Source organism: Crotalus tigris, unplaced genomic scaffold, assembly GCF_016545835.1.
Source record: "Crotalus tigris isolate CLP2741 ecotype Arizona unplaced genomic scaffold, ASM1654583v1 scf7180000023617.9722795, whole genome shotgun sequence".
NCBI lineage: Eukaryota > Metazoa > Chordata > Lepidosauria > Squamata > Viperidae > Crotalus > Crotalus tigris.
The window spans coordinates 9,490,639-9,512,198 of NW_024100081.1; the positions used below are offsets into that span (position 1 = coordinate 9,490,639).

At 33.2% G+C, this 21,560-nt stretch overlaps 1 protein-coding gene across 7 annotated transcripts in view; it reads right to left on the bottom strand.

Annotated features, from left to right (window-relative positions):
- PHF14 (PHD finger protein 14) overlaps positions 1 to 17,657 on the bottom strand; it is a 134,902-nt gene extending 117,245 nt beyond the window's left edge. For 3 of the 7 annotated variants that reach the window (XM_039319972.1, XM_039319973.1, XM_039319974.1), the window contains exons 1-3: positions 17,436 to 17,656; positions 16,870 to 16,980; positions 9,045 to 9,736 (exon numbers count right to left, since the gene is read on the bottom strand). In XM_039319972.1, coding sequence (XP_039175906.1) covers positions 9,045 to 9,736; positions 16,870 to 16,980; position 17,436 — 804 coding nt within the window. In that variant the 5' untranslated portion in view covers positions 17,437 to 17,656. Of the gene's footprint in view, positions 1 to 9,044; positions 9,737 to 16,869; positions 16,981 to 17,435 lie in introns of all 7 variants that reach the window. The other 4 variants (XM_039319970.1, XM_039319971.1, XM_039319975.1 and 1 more) reach the window with 3 other exon arrangements.
- Positions 17,658 to 21,560: the final 3,903 nt, after the last annotated feature.

Sequence of the window (21,560 nt, forward strand, 5' to 3'; positions counted from 1 at the left end):
ATGGAAAATATTTAGTTAGAACGTTGGAGGAAAGTGACAATAAAGTCCTGAAATATTTTATTTTAATAAATTTAATGCTTAATGTAGTTTAAAAGCATTAGGAAATCTGCATTTTAAAAAAAAGTCAGAGCAGTAATAGATAGAATTGTGTGGCAAGAAAAAAACTAACAGGAAAGAAATTCAATTTGAGTACAAGTTCTTTAAAAAAAAATACAGTTGCAAGCAATTTCAATGAAGACAAAAATAAAAGACAAAAGAATCCAAAGTCATTGCGCTAAAAACTTAGTGAAGATCTGACAATAAAATAAAGGCCGTATAAAGGACCTGGAAAACAAGAGAGATTATAAATAAAAATATATGTACAGATATCCCAGAACAGAAGAAATATCAGAAAGACTAAGGTCAAAAAAGGGATGAGATTACAAAGAATGCTCACAACATTTAAGTTTTTTTCCCCCAAACAATTCAAAATAAAAAGAATGTAGATAGCAAAATGCTAACAGGAAACACTGAAAAAACACAGTTCCCTAATTCTTGTTTTAGTGCAGTTTGAAAAGACCATATGTGCTCTACTATATGTGTTCTGTAAAAAACAGAATTAAGGGCCTGGGTTGAAAATTGAGATTGAAAGAAATAACTTCAAATAATAGTTATTTACTCTGAATGATTTTTAATTTCTTAAGCCAGATGAGCAGTATTAAGAGAACTGATTAAGAACTAAAATACTGCCTAAATCTTTATGTATTATCTTTTGAGAAATCCTTGAAAACTGTTTTAAGTCAGGAAATGTAACCCTCAGCTTTAAAAGGGAAATAGAGAGATTTAGGAAGATTACTTGCAAGGGATCTAGAGCATGTCATTTCAAGTAGAAGTTAGAAAGCAGTTCCTGAAAATAAAACAATACAACAGTGGCATTAATTAAATAAAATGGTGATGGTTGTCTCTGGATATAAGTCGAACAACCATTTGTTGGGGGATGCTTGAGTTTGGATTCCTACATTGAGTAGTATATTGAATTAAATGTCTCTTTCAACCCTATGACTCTATTAAGTTCATTCTTATACCTAGAAAACTTTTCTTTTTACTATTTGTCATATATTCAACATAGAATCACTAACAGATCTGCATCAAATAATTCAACTATCTTTTTAGTTGGCTATCAGAATTGGATATCAAATTATTTTTTGTACATTTTTTTTCTCTGCTTTTTTGCCAGGATTTTCTTTTATTTTTCTTAAGTTTCATATAAACAGAGCTAGGCATATAGCTATCTCTCAGCTCATATTACTCCAATGCACTTTACTACCATAGGCGAAGCAAAGAAAGTGAAAAGAATTAAAGTATTAAATGTATTACAGTATGGCAGTATGAAAAGTATTATGATATTAAAGCAGTTATTGAAATTTAGAAGCATGTAGTGTTTCACAGTGCTAAAAGTGTTTTACAGCAATAAAATGATTTCAGGAAATGTAGGCAGGATTCCAAGAACCACAGACAAAGATCTCTAACCTACAGGAATCTTTAGATTTTATTTATTGTATTTTTCCCCAAATGGAAGTCATATGGTAAACTACTTTTAAAATTAGGGCACTATGAAATTTGCAATAACATAGAAAAACCAATTGTCTAAAGAAAAAAGGCATAAAATTATGCACAAGTTTTAAGAATATTTAAATACCTATCTAAATTCCAATTAATAAATCATGCAGAGACATGAACTTACCTAAGAGTAGATTCTCATAAATAACAACTAACTTGATATTAAAGACATCAATTATAACTGTGATTAACTCAGGTTCTACCACAATATTATTTGTATTTTTAAGGTAGTTTTTCTATATTTTCACAGCAATTCTACAATTTGTACTAGTAACATTCTTCTCTAATATTCATTAATATCATCTTAGGTTGATCGACTTTCTCACTAATATCAGTAAAAGATCATTGTCATAACTGTGTCATATTCAGCTGGAAAATATCATTGTCAGCACTTGCACACAATGAGCAAAATTACAGGCACTGGGCAAGTATAGTTAATTTTAAAATTGTAGTAAGTCCAGCTTTAACATTTGAAACACATGGTTTCTTGAAAATTTTAAGCAAAAAGTCACATTTACTCCAAGAAAAGCCTCACAATTTCAGTGAAGCTTACTCCTAAATAAGATATTATCGATTTCAGACATAGTTAACTTCTTAATATATTATTTAGGATTACCCCATCAGAAAATCACCCCCAAAAAACCTTTCATATTATATAAATGCCAAATTAGAGTATTAAGAATTTGTATTGATTTTTTTCTTTCACAAATTTTTGAGAGCATATAATTTAATTACATCAGTAATAATTATTCTTCTATGATATACTGACTTTTTTACTTTCAAAAGACAGCAAGGTAATAAAGAATTATCTAGAAAATAAAACAAAAGCCAAATTACTTCTAATTAAAAATCCTTAAAATTTTTATCAACTCTTTTTGAAAACCTATGCAAATTTAGCTAAAATCACAAAATCACCAAAAGTATCAGACCATAACAAAGAGAGAGAGAGAGAGAGAGAGAGAGAGAGAGAGAGAGAGAGAGATTTGCAGAAATACATATACCTAGCCCAAAGGTGCAGAATATTGGCAAACTAATGGAAAAAGTAATTGGAGAAGAAATGAAGAGACCTAATAACTGAATGAAGATGAAAGAATACAGGCCAGAGTCATTTCAGTTTTTGAATAAATAATTTCTTAGTTCATATTAACAAAATATCAGGAATCTATCAAGATTTTAACACTACAGGAAATGTACCCAAACATTCCACCACCACTGAAGCTCCCTCAAATCCAAATCAATATAATGGCTGAAAAGGCGAGGAACTGAACAGAAGTGCTTCCAAACTACTGTTAATGGGACCTATTTGAATCCAAAATACCTTTAATATTTATGACTGGAATTATTAAAGATTTTCATAGGGAAGCCTGTAAATTACTGGTTCTATTATTTTAAAGCGTGAGGAGATCGAAGTCAGCTTTACTTAAATGAATCCTTAAGCATCTTAGATAAGATGAGGCTACAGATTTTAAAAATACTTTGGTTACTAAGGAAAAACTTAATATTAATAGCAGAGGCCTAGTAGATTTTAGTAGGTTAACTTAGAGGTCCCCAACCTTTTGGGCACTAGGGACTGGTTACGTGAAGACAATTTTTTCCGCAGACCAGAGAGGCTGTGATTTTATGTGTTGCCTGCATCCTGTAGATGGGGCTTTCCTTGTTTGTGAGGACCAGTTGCTGGCATGCTATGGCCCGGTACTGGTCCACAGACCAGGGGTTGGAGCCCCCTGTGTTAACTACTTATTTTGGAATTGTGAAAAACAAAATATCTACTTTTGATCATTACAGTTTTATAACTTTGCATTCCAGGGTGATGAGCCATAGAAGTTTTAATTAAACTCTCCTTTTAGACATCTCGGCTGTTCACTTTTATTTCATAGTTGAAATTAGGAGTTATGGAAAAAATGTTATCAAAGCATTTCTTGCTATGGTTCTTTTTTCTCCCCGAAGAAAAAAGTAGCTGAATATGCTAGAGAAAAGTCTAGTATTATTTCAAAAGCCTATATTAACCTTATTGGTTTTCAATAAATAATGTCATCTAACCAGACAATTAACTGATAATTTGCTTTCCTATGATTCTGCTAAAATCACAGAAAATCCATTGTCAAACATCACTCAAATTTTTTAGCAGACTGCCACATTCTACAAATTAAAATTCTAATGATTAAATGTTTTTTTCTGAGATTCAGAATTAAAGTTAAAAAATTCAATCCACTGTGCTACAGAATGTGATTGTTATGTAACAGCTATTGATTTTATATAGTTTATTCTAGGTCTACAGCAATTATACTGACATCTGTTTAAATTTTAAAAAATCCTAATGAATAGTTTTAGAAATTCTGGAGCAATAAACAAAGCGAGAAATCCTAACCTAAACAAGAAGACTACACCAAAATAAAATAATAGGGATCAGTTTTTTAAAAAATGATCCCATATATGAATATAAAGAAGAAAACCGACACACCCAAATTGAACACAATAGAGAATAAAAAGTTTCCATAAACAATGATCCTATATATATTAATCTAAAGACTGACAGAAACATGTCACTTTTTGAAAAAAAAAGAACAAGCAAAGCCCCTATCTACCCTAACTCACTCCAATGAAGCCCCTCTGGAACTGAACAATAGCTTTCATAGCCTCCCCCTGGAAGAAAATATGCAGACACCCACAAAAGAGCATTCATTAATAGTTTCTAAAAAAAAAAAGAGGCCCAACCCAGCATTCCTGCAACAGGAAAAAAAGTATCCCTAAGAAAAAAGAAGAGAATATTGGTAATAAAAGATCCAATTCTTACAGAAACTATAATCTGCAGACCAGGCAGTCAATGTATAATTGTCTCCCTGGAGCAAAAATGAAAAATGTGAGTACTAAAATAATCAATCTCAAGGATTACTACCCCTTTCTTCTCCTACATGTGGGCACCAATGACAGAACAATGAATCTGAAAACAATAACAAGAGATTAGCAATAGCTAGAGAAGAAAGTTAAAGAATTAGCACAAGTGGTATTTTCATTTGTACTTCCAATTAAAGGCCAACATCTAATGAGGGAGAAAAGGATTTTAGAAATGAACCACCAGCTTAAAACTGGTATCATCAACAGAACAGCTTCCTAGACCATGACCTGCATTATCTACATGAAGGGCTATTGGAAGACATGAACTGCACCTCACAAAAACTGGAAAACAACTAGAAAAAGCTCAAAAAGCGTGGGAAACTCTGAAAAATATGATTATTAAAGCCAAGTCCAGCAAAATACCACTCAAAAAGAAAAACAAGAAATCCATAAAGAAACCAGCATGGTTGCCCAAAGATCTCTCTGATAAACCAAAAGACAAAAAGCATAAATACAAAAAAATGGAAAGAGAAAAACATAATTAAGGCAGAATATCAGCAGATAGCCAAATCTGCAAAGATGAAGTCAGGAAAGCAAAGGATCAGGATGAACAATACTTGCAACAAAATTGAAAGATATTAAAAAAAGTTTCAACATATAAATAACAAGAAATAAATCAAGGAAAGAGTCCACTCAAAAGAGAATATGGCAAGGGAAGTAGGAAGAAAGCAGCGCAGCTTAACTTTTGCATCAGTCTTCATGCAAAAAGCAAGTATAGCCAAACCTATCAAAAAAAACCCCTATAAAAGACAGACTAGAAATAAAAATTAAAATAAGCAAGAAAATAGTAAGAGAACACTTGTCTGATCTTGATGAACATAAATCATTGAGACCTGATGTATTGCATCTTAGAGTTGACAAATGTTATCTCAGAATCATTGTACCAAATCTTTCAAAACTCCTGGAACACCAGGGAACTACCAGAGGATTGGAAAACAGCTGATGTGGTTCCATCTTCAAAAAAAGGAGGAAAAAAAATTGACCCAAGAAACTACAGACCAATCAGGCTAACATCAACACCTGGGAAGATAATGGAGAAAATAAAAAAAAAAAAAACTGAGGCACTGAGGCAGGAGAAACTAAAGGTACAAGTACAGGTTAGGCGAAACCTGGCTCAAAAACAGTAACTGAGAGGGACCTTGGAGTCTAGTGGATGATCAGTTAAATAAGAGGCAGCACTGTGCAGCAGCAGCCAAAAAAGCTAATACAATCCTTGGTTGTATAAACAGAGGCACAGAATCAAAATCACATGAAGTATTACTACCGTTTTATAAATCCTCAGTAAAACCATACCTGAAATACTGCATTCAATTTTGGTCAACACATTACAAAAAAGATGTTGAGACTTAAGAAAAAGTGCAAAGAAGAGCAACTAAGATGATTAAAGGCCTGGAGACTAAAACATATGAATCAATTGGCTGTGACTAGTCTAGAAACAAGGAGGAGTGTGGGTGACATGATAGCAGTATTCCAGTATTTGAGGGGCTACCACAAAGAAGAGGATGTCAACTTATTTTCCAAAGCACCAGAACATAAGACAAGAAACAATGGATAGAAATTAATCAAGGAGAGAATTAAGGAGAATCTTCCTAACACTGAGGACAGTTAATGTGGAATAGCTTGTCTTCAGAAGTTGTAGGGATACAGTCTCCTGCTTGAGCAGAAGGTTTGGACTAGAAGACCTCCAAGATCCCTTCCAGCTCTATTCTGACTGATTGATACCTTAGAACATGGCAAAAACTGATCTACTATAGTATATGAAGAATTTCCACTTATTTAGAAAACTTTAATGTAAAATATTTCAGAATACATGAACTAATGTTATGTTTATTGTCTAACCAAATATTAAGGTAATATCCCAAAAAATGTTAATTTTTAAGATGATGCTGTTATATGCACATATATTTACAAAATGTGAAAACTTGTTTTTTTTCTTTAAAACAATTGTTTGGCTTTTGTCATATACACTATGCAAATTAAAATTATAATTTTTACATTAGAGCTCTAGTTTTATACATACCTGCTTTCAAGTAAACCTCACAGAATTCAAAATGATTTTTATGGTAATATAAAATTTGTTGCAAATAAAATAAAGTCATTACCTTTCTAATGTGTCTATTTTAAACATATATACACATTGTAGGCCTCAAAAGATTTGAGAAAGCAAGATCTCATTGATGTTCCAGGATTCCTATTTAATTCTATACAAATTATAGAACTGCAACTGAATCCCAGTGAATTTCTTAGAATGTGACAGACAAGCTATGATAAAATACTCATCAGAAAACATAACCAATTAATATGGATACATTATTAGGAGGACATTTCTATAAAAATAGTGCAATAATAATGCTTAATTATTTTAAGTGACAATTTAAAGTAGTTACTGTCACAAAGTATAAAAGTTGAGAAAGATAGGTATGTTAGAATAAAGCATGGGCTTTCCATGTAGATGCTTATTCATATCCTAACCAAACATACACTACTGTACTAAACTTTGGTAAGCAAAGTCTAGATTACATAAATATAAGATTAATACATTTCTTGACTGATATATCAAAATTATTAAATTTTTCAATATTTCTCATTTTCTTCATGTTTTAAGGAGCAAAGGAAGTAGATACATAATAAATGATCAAGGCTGAGAATTCAGAAAACCAGATTGAAATATTAACTATAATACATTGTTTCACTGAGAAATTTCAAACTACAGCGGTGATTACCATCAGCAAATAGTACATGGCATTTAGCAAAGTGATTCAGAGCAATTAATCTCTCTGGCCCTCAGTTTTTTTCATTCCTTAAAATAGAATACAGATGCAGCTTTCAGTCTGAAAAACTAATATGTGTGTGTGTGTGTGAGAGAGAGAGAGAGAGAGAGGAGGGGGAGGGGGGAAAGAGAGATAAACTTTTGTACTCAGCCATCAAATCTTTGAAGATTTCATTGCAATAGCTTCTAGTAATGTAAAACTGTTAAAATGCCTCTTTGGTTCTTCAAAACAGCTTCCAAGATGATGGCAAGAAATGCTTTAATAAAAACTTCAAAGTCAGTTTTGCTGAGCATGGTTTTACCTCCTTTGGTTTTTTGATATTGTAGGCATAATATTAATAAGAACTTTATAATATTCAGCATATTAATACTTGTAAAATGTATTAAGCAACTCTGGGAAGCTGTCCTAAAGGCAATAATAATAATAATAATCATCATCATCATCATCATCATCCTTCTATGAAAACTATACTGAAAAAAGATCAAATAATTCAACAATGATAGAGTATCCATTATAATACATAGTCAGGTTATAGAGCACAAAATCAATGTATTGGCATATGCAAACATAACTTTAAATGCTTGTTATAGATGTGACACATCTGAAAATAAATCCCACTTGCCCTAAGCAAAATCCTAATAGCTTTTTTTAGCTGCAGGTAATTTCTAAGAGTTGCTTAAACAGGACTCATTCTCTACTTATTTATTTAGTAAATTTATATGGCCATTCATGTCATGTACATGACTGGTGGATAATAGTCTGCTGTTTTTTTTATTATCAGCAGATTATAATAATCTATAGAAAAACTGATGCTACACTGTTACACTAAAATAACAATTCTAAATAAGACTAGAGGATTTCCCATTATTTGCAAGCCAAGTTACACAGGACTGCCCTGTTAATTTATTTATGAACAAAGAAGATATTGACAATTGGGCTATGACTTTAATATTGTAAAGAATGTTTCCATGATGTTTTAACAATATCTTATATTTAAACTTTAAAAAGATGTATATGTTATCTAAAAGTTTAAAATCTTTCAAATGAGAATTTAGTGCTTAATAATGTGCATTTATGAGATTAATACATGCACTTATGGGATTCAGTTATGATTAAATAAATTTAAAATTTCAGAAACAATGATGAAGAGCTTCTTTGGTAAAAAAAAATAAAACCAAGCCTAATCTCAAGAAATACAACTGAATCGTAACACTTTTAAAACCTGATGCTTTACTAAAAAAATATATCTAAGATTATTAATGTTCAGAAAATAGTGGTAAAGCAAGTCATCTTAATGTCTCAGCATAAGAATATAAATGAAAGCTTGATATCAAGCCTCTTTTTTTGTGAAAGTTCATGATTTTTTAAAATTACACAACACAGACTTATGTTTCTATTGAATGTAAGTCCCTAGGTCCTGGTATAACAGGGAATGTACTGATTTTTAGCACCAGTCATCCCTACGAAACTGTGCATGCTTACTTTTCATGGGCCTTTCGTGCATTTGCTGTAAAAGGGTCAACAGGTTAAATTCTTACTAGAAGTTAAATCTGAAATACACTTAAATCTGAATCCAGAATTCATATTGTAAAATCCAAAAATCTAAATCCAAAAGCTGAAACAAAAGTATCTTAAGGAGCACTCAGCACAATTAAGAGCCTCTTAATACAATCACTATTCAGTAACTTTGCATAGCTTTAAAGAATAATTTCAAAGGAATCACACTGCAGAGTAGGTTCCATTTTTCATCAGAAGATAATATAAAGTTGGCTATTCTACCTCATTGCTCTTGCTCTGTGAAAGAGCCAGGCTATCATTTGTCAGCTCCTCCTCCTCAACACTATTTCTGCTAAGAGCTTTGTTTTTTTTCTTCTTGGATTCCCCATCGCTAGCAGCACTGCTATCTTCATCATCATTGCCTTCCTCTTCATTGTCATCCTCATCACTTCCACTCCCATCATCTTCATCATCCTCATTGTCACCATCACTTCCTTCTCTGCGTAATGTGTTTTTCCCTTTCTTTTTCCCTGCAGTTGGGCGCCAATCATTGTCATCTTCACTATCATAATCATCTATATCATTTAGTTCTTCCATAGATACAAAATCTAAGAGAGGGCGATTTCTTCTCAGGTTCCACTTTTTCGGCTCATTTGTGTGCTCATCAACACCAGCATCTCCTTCATTGGATTTCTCTCCCTCTTTTTCTTTCTCCTTTTTCTTTTTTGCCTTCTCATCTACTTCTCTATCTTCCTCCTCTTCCTCCTCTTCTTTTTTCTCAGTTTTAATAGTCTTTTTCTCTGTTAGTGGCAGTTCTTCTCCACCTGAATTTTTAAGTTTTTCCTCTGTTTTTTTTTCTTCTTCCTCTTCTTCTGCCAGCTCTTCCTCCAATATGTTTTCTTCTGATTCACTACAGGAACCTTCTCCGCTATCCTTTGATCCATCTTCACTGCCATGTCCACTGCCTTCAGAATCTGTTGAGCATATGAGAATTTAAAAAAGGAATTCCAAAATAAAATGTACCAAAAAAAATTGTTAAAGAAAGCTTGAGGCAATCTGCTTAGTCAAATTAAATATTATTTTCTTAGTAGCCAGCTATTTTTATCTGTCTTTCTGTCCCATTTATGACGAGCTGAAAACCACAAGTTTAGATATACAGCTCAGCACCCAACTAATTTCACTTAAGTTTGCTAGACTAACTAAATATGTGATTTAAACAGATCAATAAACCATTTCACACAATAATTCTTTCTAAAATAATTACAATTCTTGAAATAATCATATCAAACTTTTTGTACATTGTCATTTAATTAAATAAAAATTGTAATATAGCTGTATTTAATTGTAAAAGAAATCTAATTTATTTAACATATACATTGATGTTTATTTCCTATTTTCTGTAAAAGTGCCATCAGGATCTTTTTGGATGAAGAGAAAGAATAACATATAAAGCAAAATGTTAGGATTTATTTGGGTATATTTAAGCCTCTACTCTAGTCTTTGAAACTTTAGTTGGTTGTTTTAGAACAAACAACTACGTTATCATGATATAACATTTATATACAGAATATAACTTATGAACTGGTATCTTAGTTATGGCTACTTGGGAATATTTTTGTTGAAAAAAAAATACTTGTTACATTAATAAATAACTACATGTATATTTTTATGCAGATACACAGAATAGATAAAATTATAATGTTCTCAACAGATCTTATACATGCAACAAAAATATGAATGACTTCATTTTTCTAAAAACCAGAACATAACAGTACTGAGAGTTAAACAGTTTTAGAAACATAATTTGAAAGACAGCATGGCACTACAAGAAGGCGGTCCTCATTTATGCTCCATCTTTTTTATGAATACATCTGATTTTTCCTATACATCTGATTTAAAAAAACCCCTCTAGAACAGGGGTGTCAAACTGCCGGTCCGTGGGCCAGTTTCATCATACCGGAGCCGCACCCACCTCATTGATGGCAATGGCAAAAAAGCTCCGATACGTCGTGCGACATCATGTGACATCGCGAGTTTGACATGCCTGCTCTAGAATTTTTCCTCATTCTAGTATGCATATGCCATTATTCTTTGGAATAAAGCATTTTAGCTAATCAGTAAACAAAGTAGAATATGACTATTGGATTCAATGAAATACTTGGATAATTATTAGTGTGCTATATTTAATTGGAATATCCCTAAATTAGCATTATATGAAACCTCATATACTCTATTGTTGAAACCTATTGCAAAGTCTAGCAATATCTGGAGAAAAATGGAGCTACATTTCATTTTCAACCAAGAAACAGCAGCAGAGCTTCTAAAAGCTCCAAAAGTTCAAGGCAATATAGAGGACTCTTCTTCCTGATTTTCTAGCATGAAGAGAAGCTGGGGAAGAGAAAGCCATCACAAGCACCAATTAACAAAAATGGCAAACTGAGACAGGACAATTAGATAGGCAACTTGAATTCTACTAGAAATAGTAAATGTCTTGTTTTCATCTAATCGGAGTTTAAACTGAGGAGCTGAAACAATAACATTAAATAAGATATATAAATATATTTGCTAAGATAATATTCTTGTCAAATATAGATGGAAACTACATACATATACAAAAACATGTATGGGAATATATGTCTATATGCATGCTCAGAGATGCCTGCATTGCATACAGACACTTTTATGTATCACAATAGCTGAAAAAGTCTTAGCAGGTAGCACGCTTGGTTAGTGTTTGGATGAGAGTCCTCTAGGCAATATATCAGGGCTGTATTCCTGGCTCCTGAAAAATTTTTTAAATTATTGTAAGGAATAGTGACAAAACTCTTTCCTACAGTATTACTAACAGGGAAATAATATAATGTGTCCATATAATCAGAACAAATGAATTCAATTAAAAGGATATTTTATTATTGATAAAGCTGATAAAAAAATCAACTTATGGTAAGCTTTTTTTTTTCCTAAAGTGAGTCCCTATTACTCATTTTATCACTGCAACATTCTTGCTTTTGCAAATTAAAAAAAAATAACTTGAAAATATTTTGGCAAGGAAAGGAATCTTACAAACCTAAAGTCTAACATATATAATGTTAGTATGTTAAGTGAAAAATGCAGTACTATTATTTATGAAATATAGTTATATATTAGTTCTCAAAAGATTTCAGTAATAAGAAGTAAAATTAAAATATGCAACTTTTTTGCATATTTACCTATATTGACTCAGTGATGTCTATAACATTCATATAAAATTCTCTAGGATAAGTTAATTACCAATTATCATTAAAAATGTTTAATTGTATTTATACAGATATGCTATATATGGAGTGGTACATGTGGTTCTTGTCATCCATCCTCTCCTACCACATATTTTTTTCCAATGAGACAAAAAGTGAATTTGTAGGAGGTTCCTTCTCTTAACATATGCACAAAACTGAGTGAGTTGATCTTTCAGTTCACTGTAGCAGTAAAAAGGGGTTTCAATAATTTAAAGAAAGTTTATTTCCATCTCTTTCAAAAGGAAAATGCCAATAGTTCAATTCATTTTAAAAACTTTGGAAGGAATCTTTAACTTATTTAACTTTAAATTGGTTTGTACATTCTTATTTAAAATGATATTTATTTGCTGTCTCAGAAATTGTCTTTCTTCTTGAATTATCAATTACTGTAAATCCACTGTAATAAATATAATGAATTTATTGTTCTTAAGGCAAATTGGAATGTCGAAGTAACCGGAAGATGGGTGAGAAAAAGCATGGCAAAATCCTGGACTTCTTGGTTGAAGACCGCATTGGTCTCCCAAGCCTGAGGATAGTGCTTTATTTTATATTATTTTGGTATTTTGCTTTCCTGGTTAGTTGTATGTCGATTTTTGGTTGTAGGCTACTTGTAGATTTTGGGACATGGGCCGCCTATTAAATAAGTAAACAGCACCAAAATTGTTAAAAAGATAATAATGAACAAGTGTTTCCTACATAAAAATGATAAGAAACAATTTTAATTCAGGACAAATCTTTAATTTAGATTGCCTAATCCAGTTGCATAAATTAGTCTGAAATACTGATATTTATTGTAATTAGTCTCATCTCAAGTAAAATATAACTCAAGGCTTCACATCATGAACTGCAAGGAAGACTGTTGCAATATTATACATTTCAGAATTTTAAAGAACTGAAAATGATGAATCAGTTTTAATATTCTTATGTATCAAAACTGGCAATCTTCAATAACCATTATCATTTCATATTAAAGTGACAAGCCAAACTACCTTTGAAAAAATGCATTTTAATCATTTTATAAAAAATACATACTCAAATAACAACATTTAATCAACCTAATGTAGGGGACCAGTAAAGTTTTTTTTAAAAAAAACAGAAGTGTAGGTTTTTTTACTCTCTTTAACCTATTATTTCCGTATATCTCTAACAACCATTCCTATAATTTCTAACCAGGACTTCCAAAATTATGTATTGGAGTTGTAATCCAATGCATTTTGAGGTCACAAGGTTGGAAAAGTCCTCATCTGGTTTCAAGAAATAAAATTAAAATATTGCATTATTTAGCCATTTACCTCACAAAAATGTTACAAACTAAACTAGCAATGACTTGTACAAAGTCATGCAGAAAGTTTCAAGAATAAGAATTTGGAACTTCATAACTGTAGCAGATATATGAAAATATAATTGCCTTTTCAAATGTTGTGCTCTCCAGCTGAACCTTATTAGAGTAGCATGGACAGTTTGGATTAAGAAAACTTCTGAATAGGAAAGTTGCCACATGGTATTACTATAGTATAGGTATTTTTTACTGATGCACTGAAAAAGTAGATTCAAATATAAAGTTGTTACAATGCTACAGTGTTTACTGCTGAAAATATAAAGGATGATTATGTATAGCTTGTATGAACTCTGATATGGTAATATAATAAACTTCAAACGTATATTCAGATGGGTGTAGTGGCAATGCAACAAAAATAGATTTCTCCCAAGGCATTTTCTTTAAAAATAACTTATCATGTACAGATATTCAAATGTACAAAGAGCTATTTAAGTAGTATCTAATCCATCTGCTTATTTAGTATGACTTTCATGAAGTTAATAATGTACTAAACTATTTGAATGTCATACAGGCAGTATTCCAATTCCTTTAGTGTTTTTTTCAAATATTTATACTTTAGGCAATGACCTTTTGGGGGAAGATATCCCCACAATATCTGGGAGATTTGTTAGATAGTAAAATTGATTCAATGGTATATCTATAAAGCCTGACATCTCCTAATGTACTGCCATAATTCTCAGAATGCCCATTCAGATTATATTTGATAGAGACTTCCAAGGTCCAGTACCATGTTGACTGGGATTGCTATCACTGGTCATAAATTCTGAGAATTACAGTCACAATATATACAGAGGATGTCAACTTGGAGAAATCTGATGTAAAGGATAAGCTAGATTCCATAACCCAAATATATGACAACTTTACATAAGGTACACAGCCTAGCTTTGTTATAGCCTTGATGAACAAAAAATGTGCTACCAAATGAATATTTTATAAATTTTCATTTATAAATAAAAAATTAATGATACTAGATATAATTAATTTCTATTAATAATTTGAATATTAATTACTTATGGTACTGATTGATCACTTTGAATGCATTCACCAAACTGATTCAAATTTAAAAAATTAGAAATTATTTCTTTATGTTAACATGTAAAAATATTATTTATCAAGATATAGATCAGATTTAAATTAGCTTAATGTTATATATCATACTCTGATAAATTTTACAGTTATTGTTATATGTTACATATCAGAGATGAGGAAACTAGAATACCCACCATCCAAACTAATGTGCCCAATAAATGGGTATGCTGAAAATGTAATTCAACACTGCAAATCCCACAGTCTCTTTGACCCTACTTACCTTGGTTATACTCCAACAACTGTTCACTAATAATAATGACATGTAGCTTGCCATGTTAGCAGAAATAATAAATAGAACCTGTTTAATGTGACATAATCATAGTGCCTTCTACTCATTGTGCAAATCAAAAACATATAAGCTCATAACATTAAACATAAACAAAATATCTATTTTAAATAGAATTAATCCAAATTTATATTCATTGATTAATAGCTATATTTTATAAAATTAAATTCTTAAACTACCTGCATTTGTCAAACTATAATGATTTTATAATTGCCCAATAATCAATAAAAGGCTTATTGGATTCAACATTATTTTGAACAAACTATCGTTCCATTGCCAGCATAAAAATGATTAGAAACATTTCTTCGTATACATTTATATATAAAGTGCAGTGAATAATTCATAACTGATTCGTAATGTATATCCAAATCTGCACTTACAAGATAAATTAACCTATGCAAAGCAAAACAATTATTATATACGGATTCCAAATTTCATTTCTCATGCTTAATTTATATTTATCTTGATTAACCTGATTCTGCAGATGGACCTCTATACATTCTATTTATTTTATATCACATTTTGAAACACATAATTCACAACTCTATGTGCCATTACTTCAAGGTGCACCCATGTGCCATGCTTCATTTCTACATTCCGAGCAGCATTTTGTCTTGCATTCTTGGGTTTTTTTTAAAGATTTAAACTAAAGTTCTTTTAAAGCTAAAATCAAAAGCTAGATGGATAGAAGATTCTGAAGTCTCTAGATAAAAATAGTCTAACATCAAATTATGTAAATCTTTTACTGAACTGCTAGAAGATATAATAAAAACTGGCTAACATCAATTAATCAATGAAGAAGACGGCTGAGAAAATAATGGTTATTTTCATTATTACAGTATTATGCAGCAGGGAGCATGCTGGATAACAGTTCCAGCTTTCTTCCTGCATTATACAGGTAGTCTTCAACTTACAATAGTTCATTTAGTGACCGTTCAAAGTTATAACATCATTGAAAAAAGTGACTGATGACCATTTTTCACATTTATAATCATTGCAGCATCGTCATGGTCATGTGATCAAAATCCAGATGCCTGGCAACTGACTCAAACTTATGACTACTGAAGTGTCCTGGGGTCATGTGATCACTGGGAAAAACCATATTCACTTAGCAATTATGTTAGTAACTTAACAACTGCAGTTATTCATTTAACAACTGTGGCAAGAAAGGTGGTAAAATGGAGCAAAATTCACAACAAATGTTTCACTTAGCAACAGAAATTTTGGACTCAGTTGTGATTGTAAGTCGAGGACTACCTGTGTACCAAATGAAGGAGGGAACCAATATTATGAAAGCTGTGTCACCGAGAAGAGAAAATTACCCAGACTGCTTGTGTGTTGAACATTTCAGGTATATTCCCTGACAGATTGAGCATATGCAATAGTGGCTAATAGAGTGAGAGTAATCGTGGAAACTGATTACTCACAAACACAGAAGAAACCAGACAGGCCAAAAAGAAAAGAAAAAAGAAGAAAAAAAGGGGGGGAGACTAGAAAAGCATGTAAAAAGACTAGTTGCAAGAAAAATAGGGTTCCTATGCCTCACCTTTTAATAGACGAAGACAGATAAACACATGATGCCCTCTTTCTTATGTCTTATTAAGTGACTTGCCTCAATTCTTAAACTTTCATAAGTGTCAGAATGCTGCTTTCCTGTTTCAATGGTCATTCTCCTTGTACTCGATAGTTATTCTGTATTCATTCACAGTGGCCTATTTGGTTTGATTCAGTATATTGCATAAACTCAATCGTTTTGGCTTGTAAGTTGTACATATATGAACCAATAGTGCCATATCATTATTGAATGTACTGACTCAGTGCAATATGTAAATTCAGCCAGTACTCAGCTATGATTTACTGAATTGGCTTGGTTGCCATTGTCCAAAAAACCCAAACCAAGCAAGGCATTTTATAGTTCAGTGCCATGTGTAAACCCACATTTCTAAAAATAGTTGTTTTATGTGTTATCTATACATTGTTCTTTTTTTCCCCTAGGAATAGTTAAGGCATGTTAAAAATGACATTTTATTTTAAAAGAAAGAAAAATAAAGCAAATTGATGGGGTGAGAAGCAATTTAAAACTATTTTAAAACATGAGAAGGAGAAGCATTGATTTACCTGAAGCATCTCCAACCTTAAAGTCACTGTCATCTGAACTGTCATAATCTAAAGCTTCCAGCAGGGAAGCTGCCAAAGGCTTCACCTGCCGCCTCTTCGAGCTACGATCCACTGCGAAAAAGAAGAAAGAGAAAGGGAGACGCACGGTTTTGTTGTTGTTTTGTGATCACTAAGAGTTATTTAAAGGGGAGGGGACAATAATCATAAAAAAACCCCTTCAGACGCATTAAAGCAATGCAATTTATGCTCTGGAAAGAGTGGGTGGTAAGAAAGAAAAGGCTGCGTCCCTTTGGGGACAGCATATCAGGGCGGAGAATGGGGGGGGGGGAATCGCAATGAAAATGCCCCCATATTACGAGTAAAAGGAAAAGGGATTCCCGCAAACCACAACCGGAGTTAACGGGGTAGGGGAGGAAAATGCCAAGCAGATGCGGGCATCAACGGCCGGAAAAACGCTTGCTGCCGGTTATGGAAAGGCTGCGCTTCGAGAGCACCGATGAGACGACGGCTCTCTCGGGCGAAGGGGAGCGAATAAGGAGTCACTGCAGGGATGCTGCTGGACTTACTCACTGAATCCGAGCAGCTGCTCCCGGGGATACAGAAAACCGCCTGTACCCGGCAGGGAGCTTTGCTCCCTTCAGATCGCAACCGCGCTAGGGCTGAATGCGAGGCTGCGCGATCCCCTAGGCCAATTCCGTAAACCAGACAATAGGCGAAATCATGCCCCGGATGCAGTACTCATCTCTCAAACCCCGCTCAGGCGCCCGATGCCCGCCACTTCCGCTGGGTGCTTTCGCTGCGCGTGTGCCGAAGCTCTGCGCAGGCGCCCTGGGCAAACGAGACGTTTTGCCCGTCTTTGGCTCAGACGATCATGCGCTCTTTGAATGGAAATGCGCTTTCCTATTCAGCACCTACGGACCAGAAGAAGCCGCATGTGGGTGTGGCTACCTGTTTCTAATCTCTCCCTTTCTCCGCTCGCGTTGTGTTGCTTCTGTATCAGCCTATTTGACAGTATTTTCATCCTTATAGCACAAGAACCCGTGATTTGAGAACAACGTTAGCCATCAGAAGTTGTAGGTGCTTCATCAGTGGAGATTTTTAAGAAGAGACTGGACAGCCACTTGTCTGAATTGCTATAGGATCTCCTGCTTGAACAGAGGGTGGGGCTAGAAGACTTCCAAGGTCCCTTCCAGCTCTATTCTAACTTGATTGATTGATTGTACTGTATATCTTGCCATGTTCCACTACGTGCATCTATTGCTCCAACCGGCCTTTCAGATTCGGTCTTTTTAAAGATCCTTTTTAGACTTTTGCATTTATACCATTTAGCTTTTTATATATAATTTTATTTTGTTGTATATGTTATGCTTTTTAGTTTCTTGTATTCCACTCTTCTTATGCTGGTCTTTGACCACAAAGGCTTGATTTGATTTTTATAAAAGTGTCTGTCTCCTTATGGTAAGACCAGCCATGATGTTTGGTAAGAACAACATCTTTTCAAATCTATTCATCTAGTCTCTTGTATGATAACAGATGGAAGCAAATGGCATAACGCTGGCTCATATCAAAGAAAAGAGTTAGAGCTAGTTAGTACTCAGAGGTCAACTCATCAAGAAAATCAGAGCTGTAAACTAGACTGAGTATTTAAAACAATAGTCTGAATGCAGTGGAAAGCCTTATAATCAGCAGGAGCCAAATTCACACAGAGGTATTTTATGGAGTGTTTTTTGTCCACTAATTAGCCACTGGAAGCCTACAAATAAGATATACACAAAATAGTATCTCCTAGTTATGTTTTTCAAATGCTTTTGAGACAAAAGATGTGTGAAACAGCCATTATCACTATTAGCTTACTATATTGGCAACTTATCCTATTTAATTTTTATATCCTCTTTTTATTCAACACACATTATTTTATGCCCCCATCTATCATTCTCTCCTAATTAAATTTTATGCAAGATTAAGGTTTAAAATGTATTACATATTCACAAAAGGACTGTTCTACCTTCTTGATTGTTTTGATTTCACTTTTGTGTACTCTACCATATTTTACAATTGTCCTTCTAAGGTGGTCCCAGAATACAGATTTACATCACAACATGATCAGTTGATTACATCACATTTGGTTTAAAAAAATATTTTTAAATATGAAGCATCCATGAGAGTTCAACAGCTAACACATTCAAATGAAGAAAGAATACAGTATAGAGTATCTTTTGGCTTTTCCTTTTAAAAAATAAGAAAAATGAAAAACAAGCTGCAATTTAACTGAAGCTAGTATGATGATCACCTACCAAACAATGTCTTATTCATTATTCACGAAACCCCAGGCTTCTTGAAATTCAGCTTTCATAGTCTGATCAAAATTAAAAATAATTATCTTACCTATACATTACTTATAAATAAGCATGCTTACAATTAAATATTTTATTTCCTAATGGCCTTTAGAGGTACCAGAAAATAATGTTCTAGAAGGTAGGAATGAAATCTTCAGAAACTCAAATGGTCTGAAGTTGTTTATTGTCTTTTTAAAGGAAATGCATGTCAGCCTGGAAATGATGGAAATTTTAGCCCCAATAAATTTGGAGGTACCAGTTTGCGACAGACTGGTATGCATACTTTGATTTGGATTTCTTTTCTAACATTTGAATTTCTGCTTTGGACTACTATAAAAATATTAAGAATGGAATTCATTTGTTAAATGGTCTGGATGGACTGCCTTTGGACATTATTTATAGACTTCAATTAGAGTGACAGTGTAACATTTTATAATAGGCAGTTATTTGAATCATATAGCATCAAGATTATACAAACTCAAAATCAAGCTTTAAGACAGAGTTAAAAAGTAAAAATAGGAAGTTAAGGAAAAAACTTCTGCTTTAATGAATATCAAAGTGATAAGGGTCACATGTAAAGTTCCAATTAAACTAATTTATTGCTATGGAAGGAATCTAGGCAAGGGTTCTCTGGTAAAACCCTTGAGTTTTGTAACATACAATGCTTTAAAATGACTCATTGCAATCAATGTATGGTGACTGTATATAAATTCTGCCAAGGGCAACAATTATGACCAGTTATCTTTGCAGTAGGTATAGAAATATCTTAAGGTTTGTTAGAGCATTTGAGGATATCTCACCATTGGGTTGTGGTGGGCTGAAGAAAAGCTTACCTAAACATTCAAAAATTGGAAGAGTGCCCTTCAAAATCTGGAAGCAAACTAATTATTCCTGTCAAAAATTAGTTTAGATACCATGCCTCTATAGTGAAAACCATGGTCCAAAAGAAGTTGAGCAATCCCTTGCATGGGATAAAGTGAGCTATCTTGGTAAAAAGGTCCACTGCAACAAATATGGATGTGCAGTCACTGATAAAATAATAAAATCCAGCCCTAATAATTTCTGATGGTGGGATTTAGCCTTTCTGCAGATGTGGCAAGATACATTTGATGTCCACTGTCATTTTAGGACACTAAAAGTCTCTTAGTGTTCTATGCAGCGTTTTGAACACTTTCCATTCCCTTGCTGTCTGGTTATTGTTGTATGAAGTAAAACCTCTCAAAGATTCTTTATCAAAGGTTCTTTCAAAGCCCCTTCCTCCAGTAGAAATGGGGATACAGTACGTAGTGGGGCTTCTTGGAGGGCATTCATCTAGGTTGGTGAGAATTGATCTAGAGGTTGTTGTGCCATGAATCTGGTGATTAAGTCCTGGTGTGGTTGAGTTGCTCCTAATATCCCAGATGTCACTTGAGCAGGTAACTTATTTGAAATGAGAAGGTTGCAAAATGCTTGCCATTACTGGTGAATGGTGTACTTGAGAGAATTTTGGTTTACAGGACAGCTTCAAGCCAGGGACATACTGTATATAAAAATTAAATTGGGAGAAACATTTGCTTCACCTCACTTGCCTGGGTGAGAGTGGCTTAGTTTGTTGCTGCAACATTTTTAGGTATTTATAATCTGGGCCAACCTCTATGAACCAAAGCATGCCTTCTAAAAAATGGGAGAATGAAAAATAAACAAACAAATAAAAAAAATATTTTCCCCCTCCCGGTGCCTCTCACAAGAGAATGGCTCCAATTGCCACATTGGAGGCATCTGTCTGGCAATAAATGTCTTGGACAGATTGTTGAAAAAACTGTTGGCATGGAGAAATATATTTTAATTCTTCATGTGCTGCTTGCTGGGTCTCTATCTAAACAAATTTGATTCCTTTCTTTAACAACTGTGTAAGAGATTTAACTTTATGGATGATGCATAGGATAAACTTTATGTGAAAGTTTGCAAATCTTAAAAAGCTCTGAACATCTTTAGCTATGCAGGGAGTGTGCCACTCAAGCACCACTTGAAGCTTCCTGGGAACCATTGGAACCTCTTTTGTGGAAATGCAGTAAACCAAGAAATCCAGCTGTTTCAAATCAAAAGCATATTTTTTTGATGTAGAAAAAAATAGTGCCAAAATAGTGATCACGTCTTGGTTGTCTTAGTGGCACAAAAAAGTGTCCAATGTGGCTTGGGTCAGCTGCTGCTCCAGCCTGTGGGTCAGATGCCATTCTCATATTTTCATTGCAGTTTTTTGAAAAGTTTTGAGAAATGAGTTGACTAGAATAATGTCAGGGGCAAAGATCAGGTGCCATTCATTAAGTTCCAATTAGATAAGATAAACTTTATTGTCATTTTGTTTACTGTGGGCAC